At 40.2% G+C, this 15,890-nt stretch overlaps 1 protein-coding gene across 1 annotated transcript in view; it reads left to right on the top strand.

Moving 5' to 3' along the window:
* mre11a (MRE11 homolog A, double strand break repair nuclease) overlaps positions 1-15,890 on the top strand; it is a 72,431-nt gene that overhangs the window by 681 nt on the left and 55,860 nt on the right. Inside the window, exons 2-5 of the mRNA XM_072263393.1 lie at positions 7,705-7,837; positions 12,888-13,048; positions 14,203-14,290; positions 15,230-15,371. Coding sequence (XP_072119494.1) covers positions 7,705-7,837; positions 12,888-13,048; positions 14,203-14,290; positions 15,230-15,371 — 524 coding nt within the window. The remainder of the gene's footprint in view (positions 1-7,704; positions 7,838-12,887; positions 13,049-14,202; positions 14,291-15,229; positions 15,372-15,890) is intronic.

Genomic DNA, 15,890 nt, shown 5'->3' with positions numbered 1-15,890 from the left:
ATCCTTCGGGCCCTTTTCTCACACCTGTCTTTGTAAATGTCCTGAACCATAGGAAATTTTCATCTACAGATGTGCTGGGCTGTCCACATCACTCTCTGCAGAGTCCTGCGATTAAGGGAGGTACAGTTCCCACACCAGGCAGTGATGCAGCCAATTCTTAGGATGTGGGGGCTCATACCAAACTTCTTCGACCGTCTGAGATGAAAGAGGCGCTATTGTGAGACCACGTGAGGTGAAGTGTATGCTGAGGAATTTAACCCAACGTACTATTCGGGGCAAATTTGACTCATTTTGATATTTGACAGCAGTAAAAACAGCCTAAATGCCATTTTTAGCCGAAATTTGATGAATTTTCCTAAAGTGACCCAAAATGCACAAAAATGAAAATATTTAAAAATTTTATACTTTTGTACAGGTGCTACAAAATTTTGTACATTGGGAATGTTCCGGGTCAAATTTGACCGGTATCTATTGAAATGGATTTTAGATCTCTGAAACATTAACTAAGGATTAATCACTCATTTATTAATGTCAGATATGCGTTTTAAATAGATTTGTGGTTCAAAATTTGGTATAGACACTTGTTATGAGGGGATTCTTGGGCCGGGTCAAAATTGACCCAGAACATACTGTGAAGGTATAGAATATTAACAGGTTGCCTGGGTTAAAGCTGTTACCCCTCTCAATCCCAGATCCATTAATGTCAATAGGGGTTAGTCCACCTCCATTTCTCCTGTAGTCCACAACCAGCTCCTTTGTTTTTGCGACATTGAGGGTAAAGTTATTTTCTTGACACCACTGTGTCAGAGAGATGGAAATATACCGAGTATTGTTTTTTTTTCTATTCTGACTAAAGACAACAAAATCATGAACTTTAATCTTAATGCATTTTTTCCTGTACAAGGATATTTTTAAGGAAATTATTTTAAATTTTACTAATTATAGCTGATGACACCTGAATATTACTAAGATGTCCTCAAAGGGCACATACAGGTTTTATGACTGATAGGTTACAGTGATATTTGCTGCTGAATTGGATGCATTTCAAAACAACTTGGTTGGCTTATTGACTGAGTTAAAATGATAGATTTGCCAAATGCTGTTATCAGAAAGTCTGAGAAAGTATTCCATACACATACAACAAACAATCTGCCGGGTACTTGGGTCAAGCAGCATCTTTGGAAGGAAAAAAAATTGTTGATGTTCTGTGTTGAAACCCTATAACAGGGCCTTAATCCCTCTGCTGTTCATTCAGTCTTCTAATTTTAGTCCCCTTTCCCTCCCGATCCTGGTTCCATCCACACAGTTTGCAACAGGCTCCCCCCTCCCCCCAGTTTCCAGTTCGGTTGCATTTGCCATTCGCCTCTCTCATGAAGGTTCCCATTTTTAAAAAAAGACAGTCATGATGTAAGGTTTCAACTCGAAACCTAGACAGTTCATTTCCCCTCACAGATGCAGCTTGACCTGCTAAATTCCTGCAGCAAATTGCTGCTCCGTATTACATCATCAGCGCTCTGTTGTGTCTTCGTACATACATTATGTATTTACAGCCTGCCTTAGTACTTAATTAGTGGATATACGATGACTCGGTGCTTCATGCACTGGACGAGTCTTTATTTCTCATTCTCGCTCCCGTGCTCCCTCTCATCACGTGTTGTTCTGTCCCTGACTGATGACATCATCACTGTACTTGACAAGTGTCAAACTACATTAACTGATCTTACCATTTCAATACTGTACATGACATCCCTCCTTTCCTGAGAAATGAATTTGAATGTTTTAGAACACATTCAATTCACAGACTTAACCATTTCAATTCAACACACATTCTCTAATATGCATGACTGTAACCAAAACATTTTCTGTTTCAACTTAATGATAACTCTGGAACTGTAAACTGCATTTTCAACTTACAACAGTTTTCATTGTTTCAAAACCCACAACTTAAAACTCTACTTCAGTACAAGATCGTTAAACTTCAGAGGTTGTTTTCTAACCCTTTGAGGTCTCTCTACCGGTTTCTCTTTGGTTTCAGTGTGTGGTAATGGCTTTTGCTCACTGAATCTGAGCTTGTCTGTAACTGTCCATCATATTGTCCTCCTGCCTCGGTACCCCATTGTCAAATCCTTGAGTTTCCTCCTGTTTGTCAAAAGTCTCCTTGTGTTGGGCCTTTTTATATGTTTGGTGTTCCTTGCATACTGCACTCCAGTTAGAGATTCAACTACCACTTGATTTCGTGTTTTCCTCACTACCCTGTGTGGTTTTGTGTTAAAAAGACTGGTGAATTTTTTCACTTTTCCTTAATGGATAAGCACAGTGTCCCCAACTTTTACAGTCAACTCTTGAGCTCCTCTGTGATCAGCTTGTACTTTCTTGTTTGTTCTGCGTCCCAATCTCATACCTCCAGTTCTTCTATGTGTACCTCCTTGATATCTGGTACCTTTCCCCTTATTTTGCGGTTATAGAGAAGGACTTTTCCCTGTAGTGGTATGTTTCACGCATCTGTACACGGTCACATATTTTCTCAGTTCATGTTTCCAGTCAAGTCCAACTGCGTAAGCAATCCTAATCCTTTTCATCAGTGATGCATTTTGTGGCTGCACCATTTGCCTGAGCCCACTTTGGTGTTGTTTTCAGGTGCTTGATTCCATTACTCTTACAATATTCCTTGAACTGTTCAGGTCTGAATTGAGGTCCATTATCTGATTTGATAGATATGGGCAGTCCATGTCTATCGAAAATGTTCTCCAGACTGTCAGTAACTCTCTGTGCAGTTGCAGAGGTCTAAATGTCATATTCATAAAATCGGCTGTAGGAATCAACTGCTACTAGAATGGAATGTTTGTTGGTAATGGTCCAAACAAATCAACAGCTACCTCCTGCCAAGGGCCATCTGACAACGGTGTCAGTTTTAGTGGTTCTGGAGGGTCAGGTTTAGATACAGTTTGACAGCCGTGACAAGTTTTGCAGTATTTCTCAGCTGCTTTAATCGTACCAAGCCACCAACCCTTGGTTCTGAGATGCTGTTTTGTACCAACTATTCCCAAGTGTCCTTCATGAGCTCTGGCGAGTGCCCATGTGTGCAAAGCATGTAAGGCACAAGGTAACACAATTTGTGTCCCTCTGAGGATAAGTTGGCCCGCTACACACAGCTCATTTGCAATGGACGCATATGCCCTACAGTTCTCAAAGTGGCTATTCATGATGGCTTTACGCACTTCCTGCAGCTCTGGATCTGTGGCTGAGGCTCCCTCCACCTCTCATGTTGTCAGGGCTTTAGGCGTAGCACTCACATCTATGAACCTGACATTTCTCTGAGTAATGCGTGTCTTTCTCTTTTTGAGCATCCTCTCCCAGTAGCCCCGACAGTGGGTCTGCAATGTTCTCTTTTCCTGGCACGTGCATGACTTTGTAGTCATATGACTGCACTCTCAGGACCCACCGCTCTGTGTGGTGCGTAGTTTCGATCTTGGGCTGTATATCATCTCCAAAGGTTTGTGATCTGTGATCAGGTCAAATTTTCCTCCCTACAAATAAGGATGAAGTCTCTCACAGGCCCACACTAGTGCTAATGCTTTTTGCTCTGTTTGTGAGTATTTTTGTTCACTGTCTGTGAGACTACGACTCACATAGCAGAAAGATACCATTTCTTCATTTTGTTTTTGTATGAGTGCTGCCCCCAGTCTGACTGGGCTGGCATCTGCTATTACTTTAGTTGGTGCATCTTTATCAAAATTGGCCAATATACCTGCTCTTGCTAGCTCCTCTTTTAGTGCCTTGAATGTTTGCCTCTGTTTTTCTCCGAACTTGAACTGTGTGTCCTTCCTGGTCAATTGTCTCAGTGGTTCTGACAAAGTTGCAAGCTGTGATAAGAATCTGCTGCTGTAGCCAAGAAGACCAAGGAAACTCCTCACTTCTGTGGTTCAGGAGCCCCCATTACTGCTCGCACTCTCTCCTCAGTTGGTCTGATGCCTTTCTGTGACAAGAGAATTCCCGTGAAAGCTAGTCTGTCCATGTTGAACTGTTATTTCTCCAGGTTCAGTGTCAGTCCACGTTCAGCGAACCTCTTTCAGACAGCATGCAGTCTCGCATCATGCAGTTTTTGGTTAGGTGCATGTACAATCACATCATCTGAGATGTTCTCAACTCCTTCAATTCCAGCTAAAGCATTTGCTGTCTCATGCTGGTACTGCTCACTGGCTGATGACACACCAAATATCAGTCTCTACACCCCATTATGCACAGCAAATGTGATCATCTCTCTAGATTCTGGAGTTAGTTCCAGCTGGTGATAGCCCCATTTCAAGTCTAGTTTGCTAAACACTGTAGTTCCATTTGTACTCTGTAGTATCTCACTTAGAGTTGGAATGGGATATATCTCCCTCACAATTGCTTCATTTGTCCTTCTCACGTCTAGGCATATTCTGATGCCCTTGTCGAGTTTTGGTAAAAATTACTACCCGGTTAACCCCAGGAGTTGGGCCTTCAGCCTTCTCAATAATGTCCAGTTTCATTAGCTGTTCATTTTTTTTTCTCAACAGCTTCCCTGAAGTTGTAAGTTATGCGTCTGAGTGGCTGGGCCACAGGCTTTACTTTTGGATCAATGTACAGACTGATCTGCTTAGTGTTCAGCTTTCCAACCCCTTCAGACACTTTTGGGTACTGCAGCTTAAGTGACTCTTTAACGTCTGTCACTGCTGACACATTTTCTCCAATCTTTAACACACCCAGAGTTGTAGCTGTTTCTCTACCCAGGACTGGTTCACCATTCCCTTTTATCATGATGAGCTCTGCCTGGTCTGTTCCGTTTCCAATACTTATTTCACATTCAAACACCCCCTTAACCCCCAGTGATGTGCTGGATGAATATGGGTACAGCTTCCTCTTCTGCTTAGGAATAAATGAATGGCACTTTATCTTCTGTGACTTTAGTTTTCCCACACATTTTCACCCAGTATATTAATTCTGGCTCCTGAATCTACTAATGTGCACAGATTTACACCCCTACACAAGAAAGTAATTTTTTCAGAGATCTGTCTCGTTAACAACAAATATAAATGCTTGTTGTTCATCCTCAACATTGTCCACTTTTTGTGTCTTTTGGTCCTCCTTCCCAGTCAGTTTACCAGTTGGGACTGTCAAAGCTCTAAAGTCCATGTAAACAACATTCACTGCTTTACCTTCATCTATTCCCTTAGTTACCTTTTCGAAAAACTCCAAATGATTTGTCAAACATCACCCCCCATCCACAGAACCTGCTGACTATTCCTGATCATGCCTTGACTATCGAAGTGATGGTAGATCTTGACCCTCCGAATTCCCTCCAGTAACTTCCCTACAACTGAAGTCAGGTTCACCAGGCTGTGGTTCTGTGGCCTGTCCTTGCTACCCTTCTTGAATAATGGAACAACATTAGTCAGACTCCAGTCTTCTGGAACTTTATCAGTGGCTAACGACAAAGTAAGTATCTCTGTAAGTGCCTCTGGCCTCCCATAAGATCCAAGGTTACACTTGGTCAGGCCCTGGGAATTTGCTCATTTTAATGTGCTTCAAGGCTGCAAATACCTCCTTCCTCAGTACTTATCACCCTCAGTAAACACCATGGAGAAATGAACATTCAAATTCCAGTCACCTTCTGCGGGTCCACATGTAGGCAGCCCTGATGGTCTTTAAGAGGACTTCATCTTTCCCTGGTCAACCTTCTATTATTAATAGAACTGAAGAACATCTTGGGATTATCTTTTACCCTACCTGCCAAATCCATCTTGTACCCTCTTTTTGACCTTCTGATTTCCCTCTTAAGTCTGCTCCTCAAGTTTTTATAACTGTTGAAGGATTCATTTGTACCCAGCTACCTAAAATGAGCTAATCTGCCTCTTTGTTTTCCTGACCAGAGCCTTGATATCTCTCATGAGCTAGGGTTCCTTGAACTCGGTATGCCTACCTTTCACCCTAACGGGAACACGTTGCCCCTGGACTTTTGATATGATGCTTATAAAAGCACCCCACATGCCAACTGTTTCTTTGCCTTTAAAGGTGGAGCACAGTAGTATAGCAGTTACTATAATAATAGTACAGTGCCAGCAGCCTGGGTTCAATTCTGCCACTGTTTGTAAGGGTTGCTTGGGTTTCCTCTGAGTGCTTCAGTTTCCTCCCATGTTCCAAAGATGCATGGGTTTCACGGTTAATTGGTCACATGGGTGTAATTGTACAGCATGGGCTTGTTGGGCCAGAAGTGCCTGATGTTGTGCTGTACCTCTAAATAAACAAACAAACATAAATAGAGTTGCCCAGTCGACCTCAACTAGTTCCTGTCTAATGCCCTCAAAGTTGGTCCTGCTCCAGTTTAGGGCCTGTGGACCTGTTCTATTGTTTTTCACAGCTACTTTAAAACTAAGAAAAATGTGTTCACTGGACCCAAAGTGCTCCCCAACTGCCACTTCAGTTGCTAGGCCTGCCTCATTCTCGAAGAGGAGATCCACTATTGCTCCTTCTTCGGTAGGTTCCAATATATATTGTGTGAGCAAACTGTTAAGCCACCCCAATTCTGCCCCATCCTGGCCCTATGTACTCTGGGTGACTAGTTGATACCAGGCAAATGGAAATCTCCCACTAGCACTACCCTACCATTCTCAAAACTTTCTGTAACTTCTTGACACATCTGCTCCTGAAATTCCCACTAACTATTGGAGGAAATCTATAATATAGCCCTACCAAAGTGACTAGCTCCTTCTTATTTCTGGATTCTACCCAAATGGCATCCCTCAAGAATATCCTCTCTAAGCACGACTGTTATATCCTCCCTTTTTAAGAACATAACAAGCCCTCCACTCCTACTTATTCCTCTGTCATTCCTAAAGCATAGCATTGGATCCTGGAACATTGACCTGGCAGTCGTGCCCTTCTCTTATCTATGTTTTTGTTATGGCTACTATATCGTTGTGCCTTGAGGTAATCCTTGCCCTCAGTTTGTCCACCTTACCTTTTAAATCTATGTGCATTGAAATCGATGCAATTTGCCATGTCCCTGTCAATCCTTACCAATTTTTATCAATGCACGTTAGAAAGCATCATATCTGGATGCATCACAGTTTGGTATGGCAACTGCTTCGCAAAGAGACTGCAGAGAGTTGTGGACACTGCACATCATGGAAACTTGTCTCCCCTGCATAGACCTTGTCTATAATTTTTGCTGCCTCAGTAAAGCCAAAGCCTAATCATAAACCCCCAACCACCCCAGACATTTGCTCTTCTCCCTTCTTCCATCTGGCTGAAGATTTTTTTAAAAAACCTGAAAGCACATACCACCAGACTTGAGGTCAGCTTCTGCTTGCTGTTATAAGACTATTAAATGGTCACCTAGTTCAATAAGATGGACTCTATTGACTTCACAGTCTACCTCGTTATGATCTTGCACCTTATTGTTTACCCGCACTTCTTTACTGCGTTCTACCACAATGCACTCCGTAATCTTTTGGTCTGTATGAACAGAATACAAGACAAGCTTTTCACTGTATCTTTCAATTCCAATTTAAAGCAGGGGTCCTCTTTTTATTTTCAACAAGTAGAGGTATTAATCTAGTTTTGTATACTATATGCTGAATTGTTATAAATATTTGAGACGCTTTATTAAATGAACTATTTAGTTAAAATACCTTGTACTTCTCTAATGTTATCTATCTGACTATTTCATAATTATTACAGAGATGATCAGGATACTTTGAAAATTTTGATTGCAACTGATATTCATCTTGGTTATTTGGAAAAGGATGCCGTAAGGGGAAATGATACTCTTGTAACCTTTGACGAGATTTTAAAATGTGCACAGGATAATGAGGTAAGTTACCATGAGCAACAGTGGTGCAGAGATGTGATTAACTTGATCATTAGTCTGTATGAAAAAAAATAGTTTGTTTTGCAGTGTTTATTTTAACACTACATTTGTTAATGTGCTGAAGTTGAGTTGTACCTGTACATATAACTTTATTTATAAAATATAAATTGGAAATGGATCATAAACACAAGACATTTTGTAGATGCTGGAAATCTAGTGGAACACTTAATGTTTGGGGAACTCAGCAATGGATTATGGCTTTATGATCTGATGTTAGTTCCACTATTCAGGATTTACAGAATCACAGAAAATTTAACAGAAGTACAGTAAATTTCGATAATTGGGCCATCAGTTAATCAGGGCAGCTGCTTATTTGGGACAACTCTTAAGAAGAAAAAGCTAATTGAGAAAATAGTCGGGATTCTCTTCGTTTATTTAGGACACTGTGCTGCTTAATTGGAATGAGAGACGGTTGCCAGTTTCTAACTAGCTTTGGTTGTGTACACTTGTGTGGATATTAGAAACTACACCGTACTTAGAATGAAGTTTTTAAATAGCGTCAGTTCTGTGTGTTCACAAAACAATGATTTTTGCCAAGAAATAAACAGTAAGGCAATTCTGAAGGTTTTGCTCACTGTGGTTTTAAACGTTCAGGCTTGGAGATGCCACAAATGGCTGGGAGTGAAAATGAAACAATTTCACTACTTCAAGTTATGGACTACAAAGCATTTGGAAGTATTGACGATGATCTTGAATGTTACAATGAATATGAAGATTTGGAGGATGTAATTGTTGAAAGCGTTGAAGGAAGAAAGTTGATTATCTGTATTATGTGTCTGTGTTGATTTTGTTCATTTGCGTTCAATCAAAAGAGGATGGCAGTGTATACCAGATGAATTCCTCTCAATAACGATAAGGAACTACTAATGTGCAGTTTTATAGTACTGTAGTAGCGTTGGCAGTATTCTAATTTGTTTTTTTGTTTCATTTAAATTTGTAAGTTGTTAGTCAGTTAAATTGTAGTTCGTCTTTTTCATTTTTTTAACTATTTTCAGGAAACTTTGGCTAATTGGGGCAGCTGCTTAATTGGGCCAAAATGTACTGACCCTAGTGTGTCCCAATTAACTGCAATCCACTGTAATCCATTCCACTCATGAATCTATGTACCAAAAAGAAACTATCCTGCCTAATGCCACATTGTAGCACTAGGTCTATTACCATTAGGTCACAACTCTTCTAGTACTTTCTAAATGTGAATACTGGTACAGTTTCTGACTACTGTTCCATGCAGTCTGTTCACTGCATGCATTCAAATGTAGCACCTTCAGACCTTCGCCACCCTTCATTTCAACTTTGTCTCCATGTTACCTATAATTAAATTTTATCCCTTTCTCAACTTTATGAATTATTCTTTATTCTAAAGACTTCAGTAACCTCTCCTGCACTCTTCTACCCTTTTACTTTATCCACACTTTTCCAAGCTGTGGAACCCATCTCCCTATTATTTAAAGTCCTTTCCACAACCCTACTTACGCAGTTTGTTAGGTAGGACTTGGCCTGGGTCAGGTGGAGCCCATTCCATTAGAACAACTCTCGCCTCCCCAATTACTGTTGCCAATGTCCCACAAAGTCAAATCCCACACTAATTTTTGAGCCGTGCATTTAGCTCTCTGATCTTATTAATTATGCAAATTTGCTTCTGGCTCAGGTAAAATCCAGGTTATTACCTTTTTAGTTCTGCATTTTAATTTAGTCCCTAGTTGCTCAAGTACCCTCAGCAGAACCTTTTTTTCCTTGTTCTTCCTACATTGTTGGTGCCACATCAATTGCATCTTTCTCCTGTCACTCCAAATTCCTCTGCACGTCAGATGAAATGAACCCAGGCAGCAGGCGGACAACACAGCCTTCGGGACACTCAATTCTTGCTGCAGAGAATTGTGTCTATTCCTCTGACATTATAACCCCAGTTACAACAACATTTCTCTTCTTTCCTTCCTCTTGGCTCCCTGAACTATGGTACCACAGTCTCACCTGCAGCTTGTCCGTTGCCACAGACTGTTTTGAAGTATTAATCTAATGGGTATGCTGCATCCTGAAACACAGTGCCCAGGTTACTCTTCCCCCTCCCTGGTGCATCACTGTTTGAAGCTCAGATTCCAGGTCATCAAGCTTGAGCCTGAGTTCCTCGAGCAACCAACACCTGATTTAGATGTGGCCATCAGGACCCACAATGGGATCCACCAGCTCTTGTATCATGCAGCAACAACACTTAACCTGTTCCTGCAGCCCAAGATTATTTAATTAGTTGTAATTTGATATCTTTTTAGTTGATTACTTTATATAAAAAAAAAACCTCATCTGTTACTCACTTGTGCCTTCTTGCCAAAGCCTCAAACCTTGGACTTTTACATTGGCCTGCTCACGCAGTGGCCAATCCAAGATGGCCTCTGGAACCTTAGCCTGTGCCTCTTCTTGCCAAAGCTTCAGTTCCCTACTCTAACTCTGTCCGCTAGCACAGTGGCTGCTCCGCTTAAACCCTGCTTCTTTTTATTGGCCCAAGTGTAACTCATGCAGTGAGACTTGCTCTTTTCAATGGTTTCTGCTCTTACACAGATCTCACTCTGACTACTCTAGTGGTAGTGAGAGGAAGCTGTATTCTCCTTAACATGTCTATAAAATCTCTTTTTATAAAATTTATATTTTATAAAATCTTTTTAATTTTTCTGCCAAGGTTATCTCGTGCCCTCTTTTTGTCCTCCTGATTTCACTTGAGTACACTTCTGCATCTATTGTACTCCTCCAGGAATCTGCTTAATCCCAGCTGTCTGTACCTGATTCATCCTGATCCATGCTGCCTTTTCCCAGCCAGGGACTCGGTATCCCTTGTTATTCCACGTTCACTACTCCTGCCAGCCTTGCCTTCACTCCAACAGGAATATGCAGACCTTGAGCTCTCACTCTATCACCTTTAAAAGTCTCCCACGTGTGTAGACCCTTTACTTTCAAAAAACCTACTCCAATTGACTTTTGCAAGCTCCTGTCTCATGCTGTTAAAATTTGCTTTGCCCCAATTAGGATCTCGAACCCATGGACCAATTTTGTCCTTTTCCATAACTATTTTAGAACTAATAGAACTATGGTCACTGGTCCCAAATTGCTTCCCCATTATCACCTCAGTCACTTGCCCTCCCTTATTACCCAAGACTAGGTCAAGCTGTGCCCTTCCCTAGTAGGTCTCTCTATATGTTGCCAAGAAAAGTTTCCTTAACATATCTAACAGATTAATCCCCCTTACCTAGGCTTTCCTCGCTCATGACCTTTCTGCTGCCTGTCTTATCTATTTAATTTGTTGTTACTGACATCTGCATCATTTTCTAGCCTCTCATCTGCCTTCCTGATGCTTGGGATCCACCACCAGTCTAGTTTAAACACACCCTAGTAACACCAGCAAATCTGCCTGCCAGAATGTTGGGATCCCTCCACAAAATCTCCCGTTGCCCCCCGCCCCAAACTGTTGAGTCCCTAATCGTGATACTCCTTTCTGCCTTCACCCATCTCTACTGAACCTCTGAGCCGCGGAAGCCTAAACCTACTGCTTGCCTTCTCCTGAACAGTCACTATCCCCAGCTCTATCCAAAGTGGTATATTTTTTTTGAGAGGAATAGCCGCAGAGAAATCTTGATTAACAGCCTGCTACTTTAACCTTTCCTGATGGTTGCCTAACTGCTTTCTGCCTGTACATTAGGTGGGGCGCCACAGTAGTGTCGTGGTTAGTTCGACGCTATTACAGTGTGGGTTGTCGTAGTTTGGAGTTCAATTCTAGCGCTGTCTGTAGGGAGTTTGTACATTCTTCCCATGATCGCATGGGTTTCCTCCCACAGTCCATTTAGTACCGATTAGTAGGTTAATTGGTCATTGTAAATTGCCCTGTGATTAGACTAGGGTTAAATAGGTTGGTTTCTGGGTAGCACGGTTCGTTGGGCTGAAGGGACTGTTCCGCACTGTATCTCCAAATAAAATAAAAATAGACTACCTTGCTAAGACTCGTCTATGAAACCCTCCACATCTTAGACGGTCCTGAATTTGTCCATATCTACCCCCAGCTCCTCCATGTGTTCAGGCAAGAGCTGCAGCTGGACGCACCTCTGTACAGATGAAGTCTCCAGGGACATTGGAAGTCTTCCTGATATCCCACATCCCACAGAAGGAAATGCCGCTGCCCTAATTGCCATTTGAATTCTCTGAGGCTGAAAACAAAATGCAAGAAACTTTACCTGTGCCTTTGCTGTCCAGAGCCTGTTAACTTACCTCTCAGCCAATGTCCCTTCACTGTTTTATACTCTTCAATTAAGTTTCTTCTGTTCTGCAGGTACCTATTTCAAACCCCCCCCAACAGAACTCTTATGTTCAGCCAAATGCATTTATGTTGCACGTCCCTGGATTAACTTTCATTTACTGTACTACTCTGCCCAGTTGACAAGACATACCATGTTTTCCTTGAGCTCTTCTCTTCACTATCATCCATGTAGCCAATTGTTGTATCATTTGTAAACTTGTTCTCTCTACATTTCAATCTAATTGATATATATTCTGCAGTGTACTGTATCTGGCTGACCGCTAGGAAGCAAATTTACCATGAAGTAAGGTTTAGTTACTTTCATGCTTAATTATACATATGTAACACATTTTTAAGAATGCCAAAATTCTATTTATAGTAATAAGAAGCTATTAGGTTTTGTTAGAGTATCATCAAGAAATAGTCACTTGTCCTCATAAGTGCCGCTTTGAAATCAGTTGTTAAATTAGTTTCTGCATTGAAAACTTTGATGAAAGACTTCTACTCAGTGAAAATCCATATGTAGATCCCAGCCCAGCTGCTAAAGCATGAAATTATGTTGTCATGGCATTGTTTGAGTATCACAGCCAAAAAACGTTTCCCTGAGCAATCCATGTACCCACTAAGAATAGCTCTGGAAAATGTACATTTATTGACGTAGATACAAGATTAAACCAAAAAAAAAATTATTAGCTTGCATTTCTTTCCATCTCTTAGGTTGATTTTATACTGCTGGGTGGAGATCTCTTTCATGACAACAAACCTTCCCGGAAGACTTTACATACCTGTATGGAGTTAATGAGGAAATACTGCATGGGAGACACTCCAGTACAGTTTGAAATATTAAGTGACCAGTCAGTTAATTTTGGTTATAGTAAGTAAGTACATTTTTATACATGATTTATTTACTGTAGTTTTTTCCAAAATATGAAGTAAGTATAATAATACTCTCAGCAAATGAATGTTTGGAAAGGAGTTTTGAACAGTGACAAAAAACTTGGCAATTTTGTTACATAATAAATTTAAACTCACAGTTTCAGGAGATGAATTTGGTAGGACTCTATTTTGAAATGGGAAAACAAAGCTTGCATGAATATATTGTTTTCATAGCCTCAGAAATTTACAGTAGCATCTTATAATAACTTAATTACTTTTGGCATATAGTCATATGTGTAGTCAATTTACACACAGCAAGGTACCACAATACAATAATGACAGGTTAACCTAGTTTATAATATTGATTGAAAGGTAAAATTGGCTGAGAGATTGGAAACAATTTCCCTGTACTTTTTCAAAATACCTTCTGGGGTTTATTTTCTCCACCAGAGAAAAAGCTGTGCAACATTCTAACAATATCGCACAAGTTGTGCCAAATTCTTTGTTGTAACTCAGTTGCTGGAGTAACATAATCTTCTGATTTGGAGAGCACTGTCAACTGACTGATGCTGGCTGATTACCAGTGACCTCTGAATAATGATAACCACTGCTCCTACTGTTCACTTTATTTTGGTAGAAAATCCTAAATGTATTCTCATATATACTGCAAGTTATCCATTTGAAATCAACTACTCTAGTGCTTATCCACAGAACTGTAAATAAGACTAAGACTTCAGCTGCATTTACTTAATACTGTACAAACTTTAATTTCAAATAGTTTGAAAATGATTCTGTGGTTCAATTTCCCTTTTGTATTGTATTTAATTAATTTTAGCTGACTGTTCAATGAACTGCAGTTGACTTTAGTGCCGTGGGCTGATTATGGCATTACTGTCAGAAGTGCATTTATATAGGAGAATGAGGTGACTTTCACTTTGTTTTTACTTGCGATGTTCTTATTTTCAAGTATGCTATAACTAATCTCAGTCAAAACTCTAGATGCTTTATGGTTGATCTGACTGAAATGCTGGGAAAGTCTTATTAGAATACCATTGAAGCTTTAATAGATTGAGTAAGAGAAGGCAATCAACTTAAATCTAAAACTGAAACTTGGTGTTACTCAAATTATAACTATAAATTATTTTACTTTTTTCAGGTTTCCCTGGGTAAACTATCAAGATGGAAATTTAAATATCTCCATTCCTGTTTTCAGTATTCATGGTAACCATGACGACCCTACAGGGGTAAGATTTGTGTTTTTAATTATTTTACACATTCAGGATCAAATGATCAATCAATTCTTGGCAGTGTCCTTTCCTACTGCTGTAAATTTGGTACATCAGATACCGCTCGCATTAAAAGCTACACTTTGAGGAGATTATTTCTGTGAGCAGGGCAGTCTCCATTATATTGATGGATCCAGTTGGATAAAAGAAGAAATTGTCCATCTCATCAGCTTATAGTAGCAAATAAGAGTAATTTAGTCTGGTTTGTTGAATAGAGTTTAATTATCTAAGTAAGAAATAGTAATGTCCTATCAATGGGCTTTAGCCAATGTTACAAAGGAGTTAGTGGAAAGAATGTTTCATATGAAAGGTTAACTTAACACAACTGCTCACAGATCCACTGAGTATTTCAGCTTTTTCTGTTTTTAATTTGAATTATGAACTGCTAGACTCATTAACATTTTTAAAATGCTGGTCTACCTGCTAGGATTAGGTGTCCTGTGATCCACTTCAGACTGGAACTGGGTGCCGAATGTATTCAGAGTTTTCATCGCTTCCAACCTCCTTTCCTCTCATCCTGTCCCATCTGTGCCATGTACTTTCAATAGTCGTAACTGTTGAGGAGGCCTTGGATTCTTTCTTTAAATGCACTTTTCAATTCTGAATTTATTTGAAATAAATTGTAAGTGCAATGCTTATCTATTAAAATTTCTGAAACATTTAACCCAGATAGGCATTATTTAATGGGTGAAATCATGGAAATTAAAGCAAAGGAGAGATGATTAGATCTTTCATTTGCTTTGCTACTGGGGATTACACTTTAATGGGTGAAATCATGGAAATTAAAGCAAAGGAGAGATGATTAGATCTTTCATTTGCTTTGCTACTGGGGATTACACTTGGTGTATGTATGCCATCTTCAGCTGAGACTTTCTTTATATTTCAATTCTGTTGCAGGCTGATGCACTGTGTGCTTTGGATCTCTTGAGCTGTGTGGGATTAATGAACCATTTTGGGCGTTCTATGTCAGTTGAGAAGATTGACATTAGCCCCATTCTGATTCAGAAAGGAGGTACCAAGCTGGCCCTCTATGGGTTAGGTGAGTCTCGAGCTTAGGGAAGCAAAGCTATTGATTTAGTTGAATAGGTGTATAACCATGGTTTATTATAAACTGAAAGTTTGCTCTTGCTCTCTGCAGACAGAAATTACTTGGATTTTATACAGTTTTGCAGTTTGTCTTTTAAATATTGAAAGGCAAGCTTCTCCAAATGATACCAACTTAACAGCTTTGCACAGTGTGTATACAGACTTTGGGAGATGATGTGCTTTAAATGCGGGTTCAAAGTCACAGCTTCCACCACCCACCTCAGTCATTCCCCACCCTTGGGCACCAGTTTGCCTCCATGCCTCCTGGTGGGGTATAGGTGCAGGGAGTGGGGCATTTCCTATTGCCAAGATGTCGCTGCTTTGTGTAGCCAGTACTATTGTAACTATAGAACTCACATTTTACATTATAATAATATTTGTCTTTGGGTGAATTTTAATATTCAGTCTAATCAATTAGCATATGTGTAATCAAAGTCGTCCTGAAAGGTCAGGTATGTATAATGTTTAATGG

This window comes from Mobula birostris, chromosome 7 (assembly GCF_030028105.1).
Source record: "Mobula birostris isolate sMobBir1 chromosome 7, sMobBir1.hap1, whole genome shotgun sequence".
NCBI classification, from domain to species: Eukaryota; Metazoa; Chordata; class Chondrichthyes; order Myliobatiformes; family Myliobatidae; genus Mobula; species Mobula birostris.
The sequence above is the reverse complement of the archived record's forward strand: the minus strand, read 5'-3'. Positions and strand labels throughout refer to the sequence as shown.